This window comes from Stegastes partitus, unplaced genomic scaffold (assembly GCF_000690725.1).
Source record: "Stegastes partitus isolate 25-593 unplaced genomic scaffold, Stegastes_partitus-1.0.2 Scaffold1302, whole genome shotgun sequence".
NCBI lineage: Eukaryota > Metazoa > Chordata > Actinopteri > Pomacentridae > Stegastes > Stegastes partitus.
This window is the reverse complement of record NW_007579033.1, coordinates 95,402-113,943: the sequence shown is the minus strand read 5'-3', so window position 1 is coordinate 113,943 and position 18,542 is coordinate 95,402. Positions and strand designations below refer to the sequence as shown.

Genomic DNA, 18,542 nt, shown 5'->3' with positions numbered 1-18,542 from the left:
CCTCCTGGTTCACATTAATATCCTTTTAAAGAAATCATTACACTCTTGGGAAAATACACCAGGTTGTTGATGTGCCAACAGACAGATGAGATGAATGTTACCACTCTCATATCTGTCCTGTAAACATACGGCAGCTGGTCAGCTTGGCTTAGGCTTCGTCCACACTAATATGGATATTTAGCAAAACTAGCATTCTCCTAGATGAAAACAGCTTTTTAGACACTCAATCTGATTGGTCAGATGCCTTCCACAGGACAGATTTTCAACAAGTCATGCCTTCACCAAAAAAAACCTAAAGCCTCTGAGTCTGCAACTGCAGCTTAAAGTCTGCAAAAATATTCGACGTGAGACGAACCCTGCGTACTTATTTCAGCGATTGTAGACATTCTTGCGAGTCGTGTGTACGAACATATTTTGTAGAACGATGATCTTCTGGACGGAGATTTTTTTCTAACCCTCTAAACCCCAGGTGGTTTCTGGGTGTTTCTTTGCTCTTGCCATGTTTTTCCTCACTGTGGGCTCATTTTTCACCACAATGTACAGTCCTGCACCTCGATGGAAACAGCACAGCCATCACAAGAATCAAAGAGAACTCAAAAGTTCTTCTCAAAGGAAGTGTCTAATAATTTCTTTGGCCAACATGGCTTTAGGATTTGGTTTACATAGCTGCCTGTTGTTTTGTCTTGTGACATTGCTTCAATTGTGTTTTTGCATTTTCATATGGATGGAGATTTTTTTAAGAACAAAAGAGTGGAAGCCGCTTATTAAAAAATGCTCATGCACATGTAGATTAGGCTCAAACTGGAGGGAAAAGAAAATATCTGTATTAGCGTGGACAAGGCCTGAAATCCAATACTGGAAACAGGAGGACGCTGCCTGTCTGAAGTTAACTAAAGAGGACTTCCAGCACCTCTAAACTCAGTATTATCACACTGATCACTGAAGGACTCAGTGTCATGCAGCCAGCACCAGTACTCCAACTTTCACTGATTCAGAAGGAACACAGTAGCTGTGTACATGCCTGATTCTGATAGTGACATGAGCAGTGTTTCTTGTAAAACAGTGGTGAGAGTTGTTTTTAAATGTGTTCCTTTTTTGCTAAGATTTTGAGCACATCTCATTTACAACTTTGCATTTAGTGGAAGGATCATTTAAACCTTTTAGTATATTCAGCAAGTGACGAGGTCCAGGTCATAAAGCAGCTGTCGCCGTGGCAACAACAGACCACCTGCTGGGATGGATGGCCTCTTAAATGGACCAAAGACACACAGTATACCGGTGCATATGTAATCCCTCACCACTGTATAGAAATGCTAACACAAGTGTACCTACAGTCGCTCATCATTTCAGAGACTGAGTCTCCTCCATTGGAAATGGAACTGTGGACACGACTTGACTAATAATTCACCATCAGTCCGGATAAGTCCAGTCGATCATTAACTCAGCGCCCAGTTCATTAACCTTCAGTGGGAAGGTGTTTTATGTTTTCATATTGTATTTATTTCGTAGTTCTTGAGAAGAATGTCATTCTGTAATTTGCCTAAAGCCTTAATTTCATTTCCTGAAGACCAAAATGTACAGAAGTGAAAGTTGTGTTAATCCTATTTGCTGAACTCGTCACCACTGACAGCGACAGGTTTTGGGAAAACTCTGACCTTTTGGGAAACAGCTGCAGCGTCACAGAGCTGCCGGGTGTCACTGGTTTTCCCTCCGCAGACCCGCGACACTCTACCTCAGATGATAGTCCAAGTCTGCCCCCTGTCGGGCATCCTGCCTCCTCCGTCCCTTCACCAGAGGCAGCGTGACCGGAGGTAGAAATAAACTGCATAGCTTCAGCTTAGTCTCCAGAGTTTTGCTCTTTAACAAAGCGCTTGAACCAGAAATGCCTTTTTTTTTAAATGCCAGAAGTGAGTGAAATTTTACAGCGTTTACATCTGTTCTGATGAGTTTATTTTTCCTGCCATTCACCAGCAAGAGCCTCAATTGATACATCTGAATATTGATTGTAAACCTCTTTGCCATACACATGTCGTTAAAATGTATTTTTTATGCTTATTCTTTACTTTCACTTTCTGATTTAATTCAGCTTTTGCTTCACACCTGCTCCTTTATGTGATCTGTGCCTTCCAAAGAGACATTTTGCCAAAAAAAAAGTTTGATTTATTTTTATTTACTCATTCATTTACATCTTTTTCTTTGGCACAAACTTCATTGAGTTTACACACTAAGTGTTTTCTGTCTTATATCTGCATCGATGTTTATAGCTTTTCATTGTTTATTTGCTGTTATCCGATCCAACCACTGACTTGTTTCAGATCATCTGTGTATTGATGCATTTGGTGCATCTTTGCTACTTTCATTGTGTCTTAATTTCTGTTCCCTAAAGGCTCAGTTTTGATGTTTATTGTTTGCTTCAAGTTGTGTGTGACTGATAATTCATGTATCTGTTGAGTAACCCAAAAAGGGTTCTACGTAAATATTAGTTTTGCTATCTTTCTGCTGCAGGATGTGTGGCGAACTACAATATATGCAATGTATGTAAACACAATCGGACTTCAACTTTTTCAAGACAAAAAAAAAAAAAAAAAGACAATATTGAAAAGCTTCAGTGACTTTGTCCTGATTTATCCGTCCGTCAGTGTGTCACATTTAAACTCAAGCTTCTTTTCGTTTAAACACCTAAAACTAAATGCAGTGAAGCAGGACGTTACGACCTGACACAGATCGTTTAAGTTGCACAGTCGCTCACGGATGAATGAGCCACTTCTTTTGACCCATATTTGTAGGAACAGAGAACCAAATTTAGTCCGTCTCAGGAATTCTTCCCAGGCTGTGTGCTCTCCACATTTGACATGCTTTTATCAGGTTACAGTAGATTATCCACCTCGAGGAAGAAAGCAGGATTTGTTAGCAGTCTGAGAGGAATTGCAGCCCGAGGGGCTCAACTGTAGGAACAAATATTCTCAATGTATGTGGCGACCCAGGAGGTAATGAATCCCCTGAATGTGGATGTCTAAGAGCCCTTGAACAGGGCCTCTATAGGGTCACCAAGAAAGTGAAATGTTCAGCGTTACATTGAGTTGGCAGACACTTTGCTACAAAGTGACATTCAGTAAATGTATTCAAGCTCCAGTGTTTCTCTGTTAACAACACAATGACAGTGTATATATTTGTTTACAGTGACTTTTACATTAAATTCATATTGCTTTGTTGGGATTAGCAGCAAAATCAAGTCTCAAAGCCCAAACCAAGACTTCTGGGACGTCAAAGTTCACCAAAACCTTCTTTTTTGGACAAAAATATGAATACTTGCACACTGAGAAACAATGTAGTAGTTAAGTAAGTACAGATACTCAAGTACTGCACATCAATAGCAGTCTAACTACACCGCATTTCACTGGGAGATGTAGTTTTACTGCATTACTTTGATCTGACACTATTGTTCCTACTGATTTACAGGCTTGTAAATTGTCATCAAGACATAATATATTAATTAGGATTTTTTTGTTTACCAAAAAGAAACTCCATCAAAAAGTATATTTAAATAGTAAATTCTGAATGTTTCAGGAGACATAGTTGAAGGTAAGACAGTGCTGGCAGAACCATTGTAGTTTTCATGAACTGGTCAAATTTGATATTTTGGGATATTCTGCTTCAATAACTTTTCTTTCAGACTAAAGCAAAGAAAACATCCAAAATACGCATTTAGGTGAAGGAAAAAGGTGACAGGAGTGTCCCTCAAACCACTGGTCCTCATGGAAGGCAATAGTGATGAAGCCAAAACCAGAAGAATTTACTTTTCAAACCGACTTTGAGTACCTGAATTTCTATGTAATTTTTTTTGGGCTATAATTCCTTCACCCTCCTTTACACACATTTAGATGTTTATTCTACTACACGTGGTTTGTTCTTGTCTGTAGATGTCAGTTAGAATACATATATTTAAAACACATTTTTGTTCATTTTTTATTCAACAATCTCCAGTCGCATGTAAATGCACCGAGCTTCATAGTTTTATTCTGATAGAGATTCTCAAGTTTAATGATGACTTATAGAACATTGTATTCCTGAAAACATGGTGAAAATAGTTTTTCTGGCTGTTTGCATTAATGGAGTAATTAAAAGAGATGTCGAAAATCCACTTTGAAAACTTTTGACTTTAAAGGGGAACAAAATGAAAGAGTTTTAAAGTTGGCTTCATCCAGCGTTCAGATGTCTGTCCTGTGAAATAATGGAAATAAGATCATTTTTAGATATATGATGTTGTATTTGCATATATATATAGACTCCAAGAAAACATGTAATACAAAAATACTGTCTTATTGTGAGAAAGCAGCTGGAGAAGTTTAATAGTGACTTCTGTCTGACATATGGCCACCTGCAGTGTCTCCTGCCAAACACTAGAGGCCGCCATTTCTGTTTCTGCTGCTTCCTGAAATCCTGAATCACTTTTAACGTGTCAGCTGAATCAGAGAGGCTGAAAATATGAGAGGTCTCACTCTGCTCTGTCTGTTGAAGCACAAATCCTTCTGCTACAAATATTGCTCTCAAAGAGTCTAAACAGCTTCTTCATTGCAGACATATTCCTTAGCAGGAAAAAACACAGTTGTTAACATTACAAGCTGCACCGCATTTCAATGAGGATGTGTGGCTCACTGTCACAGCTGAAATTGGAAACACAATTAAAAATCTGGTAGATTTCCTAAATTAGATCAAATGAAATTTCTCCTAAATATGCTAATAATTTACTGCAACTACAATGTGATGCGATAAGATAAGCCTTTAAAAATCCCACAGCAAAGGGGAAACATTTAACAAATATGAGTAGAAAAACAAAAATAAACAAAACATATACATAAACACTAGTTCCGATAACAATATTGTACATATCAATTGTTTTGCAGACATTCTTTCATGAGTAGAAATACTGATAGACAAATAGTAATATTGCAATCTATGTTGCACACTGATATTACACAGAAGCCAAGAAGAGCGCGCATAGCCTGCTAGCAAAGTATTACATCAGTAAAAGCCATTTTACTTTTTCTCACAATAAGATATATTTTTATTTAAACATTAAATTCATTCATATTTTGAGTGGATGAATAGGAAGGCATACGTGGTCAAAATGCTTAGATAGAGCCATGTTTTATTAAAAAACAACAACAACAAAAAACAAAAACAAGAGAATAGAATAGAAAACAACAGAATAGAAAAAATAAATTAGAACAGAATAGAAAAACAAGAATGAAATAGAAAACAATAGAATAGAACAGAAAAAATAGAATAGCAGAATAGAATGAAATAAAATAGAACAGAAACGAATACAATAGAAAACAATAGAATGGAATAAAATGGAATAGAATAGAAAAAATAGAATAGAACAGAATAGAAAACAATAGAATAGAAAAATATTTCATTTAAAAATAGATTATAATTGATATGAACTGATGGTGACAGACTTCTGAACTCCAGGCTCTACTACCCTTCCATTAAAAAAGGGCAAAATTCACAATAGTCACTCAGATAACTAGAAACTGAAAAAAGTAATAATAAATACAAATTTTCTAAATTATAATTTATTGAAATAACACATTGCTTATGCATTGTGGTTGAAAAGAATAATTAAAAAAAAAAAAACAAAACAACAACAACAACAACAAAACTGTCCCAGACAAATTAGAGCACTTTGCTGATGAGCAGTGGACCAAAATCTAAACACCTGTCACCAGGTGCACAAGTCTGACTGAGAGTTAGAGAGAACACGTGATTGCACTGATTGGCTCAAAGGGTTGTTCAACAAAATATTAGTTTACAGGTCCCATTTTGCTTATATATATATTTCTGTTAAACCACAATTCAAAAGCAATGTCATGATTTTCATAAAATTTTAATTTATTATTACTTTTGTCAATTCCAACTTTTGTCAGTGACAGGGTGTGAATACATTTGAGGACGGCTGTTAATCGCCCAGCTCGGTATTTGTTTTACCACGCGGAGTGAGCCTCCTTCACAACAGACGATCTGCGCGCCTCCAGCAGCTATACGTTACTGTTGACATATGGAAGCTCGGCGGCGGCTGCAGCGGCGCTACTCCGCTGTCATCCTCTCAACCATCCAGCCGCTTTAAACATGAGCGACTCCGTTTGAACCGTCAAACCGGGAGGAACCTTCACAGCGGAGGTCTCCGCAGGAGGAGGAGGAGGTGGGTCAAATAGCTGACCATTGCGGTTTTCCTCGGTTTGTTGACGGAGCGCTGACGGAGCACCATCATCATCATCATCATCATCATCGGCGGCGGCGGCGGCGGAAGCTTCAGCAGTGACTGACTGACAGGTATGTCCACATCCGCGACCCGAGACGCGGTGGTGAAGAAGAAGCACGTCCGCTTCGCCAGCATGGAGGACGACGACGACAACGACGAGCAGGAAGAGGACACCCTGTTTGACAAGAGGAAGGACACGGGCAGGGGGCTGAAAAGCGCTCTGAAGGCGGGCAAGAGGAGCGCGAAGCCGGGATGCGACGAGCGGGTGGAGGTGGTCGGCGGGGGAAGGGGCGGCGGTGGAGCGTGCGGCCGCTGGATAGTCACCCTGGCGCTGTGTGGCTCCTTCCTGGGCTTGGTAGGTGTCCGCAGGGGGGGACGTTAGCTTAAAGCCCTGAGTCGTTATACAGCGAAATGTCGCCGTGTAGCTTTCTCAGGCCTCGTCTTTGTGAAACTGTATTTATCAGTTATCAGTTAACCGACCAGCTAGCTACCGTCAGTCAGGTTAGCTAGCATCTGCTGGTGGTTAGCTAGCTAGCTACGGTTATCTTCATGTTATCAGTTAGCAAAACAAAAAACAGTGTTTAGAAGGAATTAAAGCAGGTGTATATTATGTTCTGTTGACCCTTTAAATAAACCTTCTCGTAGAAATTAACTCATGTTAGCAAACAGCAAGTCATGTATCAGGTGTTTGTCATATAGCACATTCAATACAGCAGCCGTTTACTGCTTCCAGTAAAGAGATAAAAGTTTAAATATAAAATTTGAGACCTCAGTGCAATATATATATATAGAATACAAATGATCCTGACTAGCTTCAATGTGAGTATCAAGAACTTCCAATATTATATACAAATCTACATGATTAATTTAAATATTAAGGTCAGTACCATTAGTGTTACATATACTACAAATCAGCCTGACTGACTTCAATTTAAGGATTTATTATGAAATAAAATTAAGAACAAATAGTATTATATACCAAGTCTGCATCATATAAATATGCTCATTGCTCATAAATCTATCCTTTATTTTGTTGTTTGGTCAAAAAAAAATGTCAGAAAATGGTGAAAAATGTCATTTGGTGCTTCCCAAAGCAGTGAAGAACCCCTAAAATATTCACATTCAGGGAGCTGGAATCAGATCATTTGGACTTTTTCTCTATAAAAATCAATGATCAAAATAGGCTGTTATTAATTAATTGTTGTAGTTCAGTATAAACACAACAACCTACCTGATTAATTTATATATTCAGGTGAGTGCTTTATAATATAATGCAAATTAACTTACAAATTAACTAGCTTAAATATTAGTGTGACAAACCTACACCTAACCTAACCTAAGGGTCAATATATATGACAAACCTAACAAATACAAAGCTTCCCTATGAGCCACTGTACTGGGAGAAGAAGAATGCCCATTTAGCAGGAACCAGGCTCTGGAAGTAAGAAATCAGTGGAAAGACTGGTGGAACCAGGAACCAATGGAGCTCCAGAACCATAAATACCTGCAGAGAGGAAACAAAACTCCAGCATAAAAAACATGATAAGATAATTACCTGAACAGAATAGCCAAGGGTGATCATATTGGGTCATAAAAAAGAGCCAGAACTATAAAAGGACAGTTATTAAAGAGAAAACTGATTAGGCAATGGAACAGTAAGAAACAGCAGGTGACAACAAAGAAACTAAGAGTGGACACGATGAGGGCAGCTTCAGCAACATCCATCCATTATCTATACACCGCTTGATCCTCACTAGGGTTGTGGGGGGGCTGGAGTCTATCCCAGCCGACTTAGGGTGAAGGCAGGAGACACCCTGGACAGGTCACCAGTCTATCACAGGGCTGCACTTAGAGACAGACAACCAAGCACACTCACATTCACACCTACGGACAATTTAGAATCACCAATTAACCTCAACATGTTTTTGGACTGTGTGGGAGGAAGCCGGAGAACCCGGAGAGAACCCACGCTGCACGGGGAGAACATGCAAACTCCACATAGAAAGATTCCAGGTGTTGCTGGGATGTGAACCAGCCAGCCAGCTTCAGGAACAGCTCAAAGAAAAAAAAAAAAAAATATATATATATATATATATATGAGACTTTGATTTGGATTTGAGTTTGTTTATTGTGCGACAGGATTTAATAAGACACATGGACTTGTTCCAGAGCCAACTTGTATTGTTCCACCATTAAGAGTTTTATGTAAAGTACCTCTTTTAATTGGACTCTTCATGCAAGTTTTTTCTAATTGATCTTTGTTGAGCAGCATTAAGCATCAAGATCAGCAAAGGATATTTATTTGTGAAAAAAAACATGATGCAGTTTTATCTTTTCTGCTATAAATTGATGCAGAAAAGTCACAAACTGGCACATAAAAAAATCTACAATTAAACAACTGTATTACATTGTCCCCTTAATGTTCAGCAGAATGTACAGCCATGCAGCCAAACACACACACATTCAAAAGCTGCTGAGTGATATGTTTTTAATAATTTGTGCATACTTCTTTGTCAGCATTGTCAGTGAACAAAAGGCCTGTTGTGATGTGCAGGCAGACATCCTGTTTGATGAAGCCAATGCTGCATGATTTTCATAGTTGCAAAACTTGCTCTCCAACCAAGCTGTCCACATCAGATTACTGCAATCCATCTGCACACATCTGAGTGTTGGCTTGCCGCTGCTACGTTAACGTATCTTCTTCCAGTTACACCTGGAAAACTAAAGTACACACAGGCTGTGTTTTTTCAGTTTCAGTATCGCTGTTATAAAACGTGGGAACAAAGAAGCTCTGGGAACAATTTTGACTAAAAGTTGTCTAAGGAAAAAAAAAAAATCCACCCATAACACACATTTAAGATGTATTTTGTTGACTGCTGTATGTTGTGTTTTGCTACTTATATAAGCTACTTCCATTTTGATCAGTGGTAAATCCTGACAGTAAAGGTCAGATAGTGTTGGTGCTTTGAAGGCTTTTTGTAGATTTTTACATTCATTCATTCATTCATTCATTCATTCATTCATTCATTCATTCATTCATTCATTCATTCATTCATGCATTCATTCATTCATTCATTATCTATACACCGCTTAAGCCTCACTAGGGTTGCAGGGGGGCTGGAGTCTATCCCAGCTGACTTAGGTTGAAGGCAGGGGACACCCTGGACAGGTCACCAGTCTATCACAGGGTGTAGATTTTTACATTTCAGGACAAAGCTGTCTCAGATTGGACAGAGATGCTCATTTCTCTGCTGATAGTGACCTCACCTACTAAACAGTGGCTGAACATTAACAATTTAGAACAAGAAGGAAGATGGAGGGCAAGGGATAGAATCAAAAGTTAGAATTTCATGGCTAATAACACCTTAAATACACCCGACCTCACAGATCAGTGATCTCTGAGGATCAACTGCTTTTTTAGAGTTAGTGAGAGTCCGTCACATAACATTCACTTGCAGAGATTTTATCTTCTACTTCCAACTTGCTGTAACCATCAACCTGTTTTTCCAGGGGATGAGTATCTCCGTTCTTGGCCCCACATTCCACGATCTAGCTGTGAACGTGAAGCAAGACATCAGCAACATCTCGTACATCTTCGTCGGCCGCTCCGGGGGCTACATCGGTGGATCCCTGTTAGGAGGCCTCCTCTTTGACTGCATGAACCCCTACGTCCTGCTAGGTAACCTCTCACCCACATGCCGCCGCTGCAGAGTCACGTCAACACTCACAGCTGCGTGCGCGGCAGGTGTCCGCGGTCTGCACATCCACGAGGCGCGACGGGTTTTCATCACAGTTATTCTAACCGTTTGCACTCGCTCTACAAAAATATTTTTCTTCCAATTATCTCTCCTTGTAGGTTCTTCGATGCTGATCACCGCGTTTGGAATGTGTGCGATCCCTTTCTGTAAGCAGGCTCTGCTGCTCACCGCGTTCATGTCCAGCATCGGGATGTCGATGGGTGTTCTGGATACAGGTAAGACAACCTGCACCGTGTTTCAGTGGGCAATGTGTTTCTGGTTACAGAGTAAGAAAATGACTGCAGCTACCAACTTTCTCAGTCTGTCCCATCAGCACATCATGTGTTGATGCACCTCCTGCCCTTTTTTAATTCTTTGGACGAGCAGCCTCACACACTGCTGATGACTAGTTGTCTTCATTTGCATGTATTGATTTAAAGATTGGCTTGAGACTTGATATTTGTATGATATTTTCCCTGAGATTATCTGACATCGCTCCTACAAACTCTGCTGAACTCTTCACTCGCTAAACACTTGTTTATCGTCAGACGCCACACTTTACATGAGTTCCCTTAACGCATCACATGCAGGTTACATTAGAGGCTCATTCGTCTGCTGTGAACCGACAAGCCTCTAGTCTTTACTCAGTTACTGCAGCACAGCAACTCAAACAGTTGTGTGACCAAAAATTACTTTAAAAGGAGTGAAACAAAGGGCTGTAATGTTAGAGGGATTTTATATACATTGCTTGTGTCCTATTTGTGGACGTTTTGTTCCTGCAGGATCATCAGGTGTGTGTGATGTAGACCTCTAGTTCTCCCCCAGCCTCCTCCCCATATTGTTTATTGAAATATTCAGCTATAGACTGCTTCATCTTTATAATATACTAACAACAGCTAAATGGATTGGAGAGACTGACTGAGCCAGTGTAAAAGAAAAGCTACTACTTGCAACCATAATATCTAACCAAGGAGCTGCCTGTGCTGGCTGGACGTGAACTTTAAGGGTTATTATGCACTCGCACAGATACGGACATGCAAAATTTTAACTTTTACATTCTCAAAAAATAGCAACATCACATTTCAAACCCAGTTCTGAGCGGTCATTTTACTGGTTTCCCCTCTGTCTCTGTGTCGCTGCATGTTTGCACGAAGGCATAGCTGAGTTGTTAAAAAGCAGACAGCAGAGCACAGGACAGAGGACAAAGTTATAGTTTAACATATCCGCAACAAAATCTGTCATTAGGCGAGGCAGTACAAGCAATTTAGCTGACACCTGTTGAACCAGTAGCGCACAATCATTGCTGCACTACACAGCACAGGTGTGTTTTACACGCTCACACGGGAGTACAGAGAGCATTGTGCTAGCAGCGAATTTTTGTCAACAACGTTAAAATGAACGTGAAATATCTTAAATCAGAGCTCCAGATGAACTTTTTTCTTCAGTAGCACCATCGTTTCTAAAGACTGCCATGTATCTGTGGCTGTAGCTGACTGATAGCCTCAATAGCCTACGATATAGAATATAACACGCTCCACTGCAAATGTTTTAATTAGCAAGGGCTTTGTGACAAACAGAAAATCGCACAATACAGTTCCAGTTCTTGAGTCGTGTTGAATAACTACCACCGTCCTCTTCCTCTTTCTCTATCTTCTCGTCCTGACTCTCTGTTCCTCCTTCAGCTGCAGCAGCAGAACCGGTTGAAGCCAGTAGATATTCTACGCAAATTATTTGGATACCAAATCACGCCGGTTAGTGGTCGGGTTGAGTTGCTGTGTTTTGATTAGTGCTGAGTGAGGCCAGACTCAGGATGGGTAAAGAGACAGACAGGGCTAGCAAGGCGACTCTTTAAAGAGCGAGATGTGTTTGCAGATATCTGTGATTCATTTCTTCAGAACGTTTCCGTTATCCACAGCTGTCATTTCAGATAGTCATCATTCTTCCAAGGAGGAATGGTGCCACTTTAGCTATTCATGTCTACGGGGTTTCTCCAGTTCAGCTGCACATATCTACAAATGTTTGTGGATATTTGCAGCTAAATTATGACCAGTATTTATTCCAGTTTTAGATATTTGCAGTATGACTGACGAGTTCATGATATCTGTATTTCCCCTCCATTCCAGATATCTATCTGGTCCTTTTGACATATCTTGAAGTTGTTCCTGTCAGAATGACATTGTAGATATCTTGAATTGGAGTTATGACATGTCAAAATGTAATTCTGGATGTATTAAAATAGAGCTCTGGTTAGAGAAAGTGATGTTTGATATCTTTAGTTATATCAGAAGCTGCAGGAAGAAGGAGGCGGATGCAGTTTGTGTTTTAAACTGTGTCACCGAGCTGTAACTGCATATGACTGGACGTTTTGCTGCCATGTGAGAGCAGCCTGAGGCCACAGTTCCAGTCGTTTTCAACCACTGTTCTCTAAGATACAAAGATAGAAAATCTCTGCAAATGTCCTATATTGTAAGCAGGACATCAAATACAAGGTATTTCCTTATTTGCCACATCTCTCTGTGTGAGCGATTCCATTCAGGAAGAGGGCGACTTTGCCTCTTTCTACTCGAGATTATCATCAGGAATTTAGGACTCGAGTGGCACAGGAGGGTCTGAATGAGCTTTTCTTTTGAACAGTGAGTCGATATTTCGTTTCATTGTCGCCACAGTGAAGAGCGAAAGCGAGAGTACTTACGGACCGCACACAAGTAGATGACATCTCGCCCAGCATTGTCCCCATCCTGCATTGTTATGATGATGAGATCTCTGCGTTACCTCTCTGCCCTCATTACCCGATCTCACTCGTCTACAATAGCATCACTCACTCAAACTAATTCTCACTCTTTCTGGGGTTTCACATGATACACGATGATGATTTGCATATTTGCAAGTCGCACTGGTGATGCTAGTAACACAGTTTTGCAGCACTGTTTCTAGAACTGGTCACAAAATGCGATGAAGCAGTTTTAATTAGCTGTGTGTCTGAATATCAGTTGAGTTCACCTCATTCTAAATGGCATGTTTAACATTAAAGACTTCTTCTCTATTTGGATTAGACTATCTACCAACTTTTTAAAGCTTTTTTTTCTCCCCTCGTTTTTGTAAGAAGTATTTGATATTTACAAGTATTATTTGTTTTGTTTTGTAGTATTGTGACATGCAGCTTCATATGGTTCAGAAAATATCACTGGTGGACTTTTGCAATATACATTTTTTTGTTAGTGTGTGCTCAAAGATGTGACTTTCCATGACGCCTTCAATTTTTTTCATATTTTAACTCACCTATAATTCTGGACTATTTGATCTACTTGTCAATAATTATTATGGGAAACAACATTGAAAAATTCAGGCTGTTATCTTTAAAAGTTCCTGAGATGTTGTTCATCATTTGTTTTGTTTATTATTAGTCTAAAAATACCTGTTGTTTTGGATACAAAAGTTTGAGATGGAATAACCCAGCTTGTATGTGTTTAGAAAGGAAGAGAGATCTGGCATTAGTTTTTATGTTGAAAGAATAAGGAAAGGATTTTTTACGCTAACAGTCATAAATTATTGTGTTCTTTAAAGCGTTGCATTAGAAAAACAAATTGGCGTCTAAATTTATGAGATATAACACAACAGACATTTTCTCTTTTCAGTTTTTGCATTACAAGAATGATGTTAATAGTTATGTCAGGATTTGCTGCCACAAATATGTAATTATCATTATTTCAGCTTGTGCTTCTAAAGCTGTGGAGGGTCAAAAGTCATTTAAAAAGCTCTGTTACAGTAAATGGAGCTGAGTTCCCTCAACAGACTCTTATGCAATGAGATCTAATCATTGAAAACGTCCCTGTTGGTCGGAGTGTGATGGCTTGTCTATTAACTATTGATTTCTTGACACGTCAGTCTTGTGTAATCATCGTTGTGTCCATGTTGTGTTAAAGTTGCCGGCGCTCTGCCAGCAGGCCTCCTGCGTTAGATCTTTAACCTTGATGGTTTGTCTAATCAGTGGACTTTGTGTTAATTAATGACCATCGACTGCACATGAAAAAGAAGCCGTTGTCGTAAGACGAAAAGTTTCAATCAGCTTTCTTTTCCTCCATTTGCTGATCAGCTTTGGTGGACAAATGCTGCTGCATGATGTGCAGGAAAACAAACAGTGGAAGTATAAAGGTCATGAATAGTGAAAGAGGGGACACATGGACATAACACAGCTTTAATCAGCTTCAGATGGAGCTGTTTCTAAACTCATCTCTGATAACACACCTGTCTGAGCTGCAGAATAAAGTGGAGACTAAAGGCTTCTCTGTGCTGCCTCATAGAATATACATGTGGCGTTCAGGGAACCTGGTACAAAATATCCAAATTTTATGCTATAAATATTTCAGGCAACCAGAGATGTCTGAGCAGAAACTGTTCAAAAAATCTGATGACCTGAGATGAAGTGACCCTGAAAAAAACCCCCCAAAAAAACAAACAAAAAAAAAAAACGGTACTTGCTGAGCTTTATATTTTTGTACCTTTTTGAAACCAGAAAAGAGTTTTTCTTCGTGTACATTTTGCACTGTTTCTGTCCAGATGCTCACGTTTCAGAGCGGACGGTAAACTTTTCACCCCTCAGTGAGTTCATCTTATCGGTAACAGTGTGTAATCAATGTGTTTTTCTCGTCTGTCAGGTGGAAACGTGCTCATCCTGAACACTTGGGGGGAGCAGGCGGGTCCCCACATGCAGGCTCTGCACTTCAGCTTCGCCGCCGGAGCCTTCATGTCTCCCATCATAGCCAAGCTGGTGTTTGGGACCGACGGCAACAGCAGCAGCGTCGGAATCACACCGACCGAGTCCACGCCTGCCATCACCACCATACAGGCCACCAAAGCCCCCGATACAATAATCCGCTACATCCACAGCAAGGGCAGCAGCCTCAAATCCATGTGGGCCTACATTGTGATCGGCGGCTTCATCTTCCTCATGTCCTTCCTCTTCTTCATCCTCTACTCTCGCAGCAGCACGTCACGTGACAAAGCCCGCGCAGCGTCAACAAAGCCGCTGACGGCCAAACACCACAATGCTCTTGTCGCCCTGCTCTTCTTTTTCTTCTTCGCCTATGTAGGTGCAGAGGTAGCGTACGGCTCCTTCATCTTTACCTACGCCAAGGACTATGTTAAGATGAAGGAGCCACAGGCGGCCGGGCTGAACTCGCTGTTCTGGGGGTCGTTCGCTGCCTTTCGAGGTTTGGCCATCTTCTTTGCAGCCTGCGTGTACCCAGGAACCATGATCCTGCTCAGCCTGGTTGGCTCCACCGTCTCCTCCCTGCTGCTCTGCCTCTTCAGTAAGGAGCAGGCGGCGCTGTGGCTGTGCTCCGCCCTCTACGGGGCATCCATGGCCACTACCTTCCCTAGTGGCATCTCCTGGGTGGAGCAGTACACCACGGTGACGGGCCACACGGCGGCGATTTTCGTGGTGGGGGCGGCGCTTGGCGAGATGGTGCTGCCGGCGCTGGTTGGCCTCCTGCTGGGAAAGTTCCATGACCAGCCACTGCTGATGTACCTGTCGCTGGTCACCGCCACCTTCACCTCCATCCTCTTCCCCGTCATGTACAAGCTGGCGTCGGCGCCCAGCAGCCAGAGCAGGAAGCCCAGAGCCAGGGGCCGACCAGAATTGGACGACAGCGAGTACCGGCAGGCGCTGCTGGACTCTGGTGTCAACGAGGAGGAAGAGGAGGAGGAGGAGGAGGAGGAGGAAGAAGAGCAGGAGAACGAAGCTGATCAGTGGAACGACGCAGACTTTGAGGTCATTGAAATGGACGACACGTCGAGTCTTGTTAACTCGCCCAGCAAGCCGTCTTCTCCTCCTGACGTTGCCGCTGCCGCCTCCAGCAGCCAGGAGACGGAGACGGAGCCAGCAGCCGGGGCGCCGTTTTCAGACGCCATCTCTCTGGAGGGAGACTCCCCGAGCGATGCGCTGCTGCTGTCTCTGGACAGAGAGAAAAGAGACTAAAAGCTACATCTGTGACTCCAAAGTGCTGCCAATCTCACACCCTACACTGGAACATGTGTTATCCAGGAAGCTCCGATGTTTATGTACAGTTCTTGGATTTACTGTGCAGTGAATGCAACACTGGCTACTGACTGCGGCTTTACGATGTGTCAACTCAGAGTTTGAAGAAAAAGTTTCAGGCATCTTTTAAAGCTTTTGGACTTCTGCTGGATGGTGATCAGATTTTACTGTTTTAAATAATTTATCATATTGATTCTGTGTGATCCTCCTTCCCTCCACGGTGAGATCAACGGTCATGTGATGCGACAAAACAGCTGCTTCAGGGCTGAGAGGATTTCAGTGCCTTGCATGAGGACACGTGAGCAGAGTGGATGAGTTGAACCAGGGACGGTCACCCTCTTCATCACCTGCAAGACTGATCTTTAAATGTCATTTTATTTTGCACTACTGCAGTTATTTAACAGCAGCGATGAGAAGATAGACGGCAGTAAATTTTTTTTTTTGTCGCACTTTCGTAAGGATCCAATTGTTGTTTTTTTGTTTAATTTGTCTGTTTGTCTGTCATGTAACGTGACTTGTGGTTCTCCAAATCACACGTGTCTTCACTGTGATTCATCTTATGATTTGATTTTGGGATAAACCGAATAACTGAAGAAAGAAGGCATTTTAATACATTGATTTTTTTATTATATCAATCTCAAACCTCCACCCACAGCAATGTCCATTAAAAACAAACAAAAAAACACCTCCTTCATTATTATTATCATTTTTTTACATTTATACAAATACACAGATCCTGTGTACGGCTGTAGGGGGAATTGAAGATCAGATCTTGATGTAGTTTGAAGACAGTAAATCGGAATCGTACACAAAACCATATATGCACAAGGAAATAATAGACTCTTCATGACATAAATTATCAAAATACAGTATTGCAACAGTCCCAGATTTCTTTTAAAAAAACTGAATAATTTTCCAGTTCCCATTTCTGTAGAGTGTGAAGTGTCAAATCTGCCAAACTGGACATCAATACAATCAAGGTTAAAGAAACATGAAAAATGGCACCCTTTACCGAATGCATAAAACAGATTTGATTGCATTCATGGCCGGAGCTTTAGGTTTTTTTTTTTAATGCTAATGCACAGTGAGATTATAGATGGAGCTGTACAGGAACTATTTACAAAAGACTGCAGTCAATATAAAAATGAGGAAAAGTCAATTAGTGGTTTCAATGTAGTTCGTCTAGGGATTTGTAAGGAGCTCCTTAAAACCGGTGACTTTAAACTGCTACAGCGCAAACGAGACACCACGAATCATCCTGGATGGGACTGTTGGGTGACAGGCAGCCTGTGTCATCAGAGATATCAGCTTCACTCGGCTCGTAGCAGCGAACGGAGATGCAGCAAACAAGCATGACGACGAAACACACAACGCCTCCCCACAGGAGGCTGAAAGCCGACAGTCTGCACACGCAGAGAGATACTTGTATAACAAATAACAGTTACAAGACAGAATGAGAAACCCAACAGGGTTCAATCAAAGCACCATTTAAACTATTACAACTGAATGGACAATCAAACACTGAGATGGGAGATAAGGGGGGGGTGGGGGGGAGGAAGGGGGACAGCAATTAGCACCAAATCAGCGAGGAGCTCCGGGGTTGAGATCAGAACTGCTCCAGCAGCTGTCGGAGGTAGGGGGCCTTGGAGAGCTGTCGGTTGACCCGGGACAGTTTGTAGAGGACGGGACAGTCCAGAGACACACAGGGAACCTGCCGCTCAGCAGAACCGCTGCAGTTCCTGCAGATCTGAACACAGACACACAAATGTCACTGCTGAGGCTGCGTTTATGTTCTCTACCAGTGGAGACAATACAGGGCAGAACTTTAACAGACGTCACAGTGGAACTTCCTCAGATGATTGCTACATTAACACTCTGAGTTTTCATATTATAAGACATTTTACATGAACCTGTGCAAATATGATATTAGCCAGTTAAATGTGCGTTTATCTGCATTCATTTCTGGGCCAAAAATCTGAGCACTAGATATAGCGGGAGTCTAAAGAGTCACATTTTTGGAATTCTCTTTTTCTCGCACCATAATTCAGAAATCACTGTCAACGGCCAGAAAAAGGGAAAAAAAGGAAAAAAATTTTGTATAAAAAGCTATAAAAAAATGTAAAGGGGCTTTGCAAAGTTGGAGGTAAAGATTTGACCATATGGCCATGAAACCTCCCCACTGATTACTTATCTTAACACAATACATTTTTATAACACGTCTTCTGGTATTTTTCGTAGGACTATAAGATAAGAAACTTTATTGGTCCCTCACAATGGAAATCTACAATTTACTATGCAAATGAGCTATTATCCATCCAAATACGTGACAATTTGCATTAATTTCCAGAACACAAATCTAAACATACCTTACGCCAGCCTTATGTTAAGTTTTGTCGACATGTTAAGAGTTAAAGCTTTTTACAGAGTGAATTCTGAAAATTAGAAAATTCTGCCAATAGAAAAAAAAGAAATTATTTTCAGGCAGAAGTAAAACTGGAAAATG

The 18,542-nt window shown here is 41.0% G+C and overlaps 2 protein-coding genes across 2 annotated transcripts in view; one reads left to right on the top strand and one right to left on the bottom strand.

Annotated features, from left to right (window-relative positions):
- Nucleotides 1-6,026: 6,026 nt before the first annotated feature.
- Nucleotides 6,027-16,724, top strand: mfsd4b (major facilitator superfamily domain containing 4B). Its single transcript, XM_008298288.1, has 4 exons — nt 6,027-6,620; nt 9,776-9,944; nt 10,122-10,238; nt 14,658-16,724. Exons 1-4 carry the CDS (start codon nt 6,339-6,341, stop codon nt 15,977-15,979), a joined length of 1,890 nt encoding a protein of 629 aa, XP_008296510.1. The 5' UTR covers nt 6,027-6,338; the 3' UTR covers nt 15,980-16,724.
- rev3l (REV3 like, DNA directed polymerase zeta catalytic subunit) overlaps nt 16,644-18,542 on the bottom strand; it is a 90,846-nt gene continuing 88,947 nt past the window's right edge. Inside the window, exon 32 of the mRNA XM_008298289.1 lies at nt 16,644-17,786. Within this exon, the coding sequence (XP_008296511.1) occupies nt 17,646-17,786 (141 nt within the window). The 3' untranslated portion in view covers nt 16,644-17,645. The remainder of the gene's footprint in view (nt 17,787-18,542) is intronic.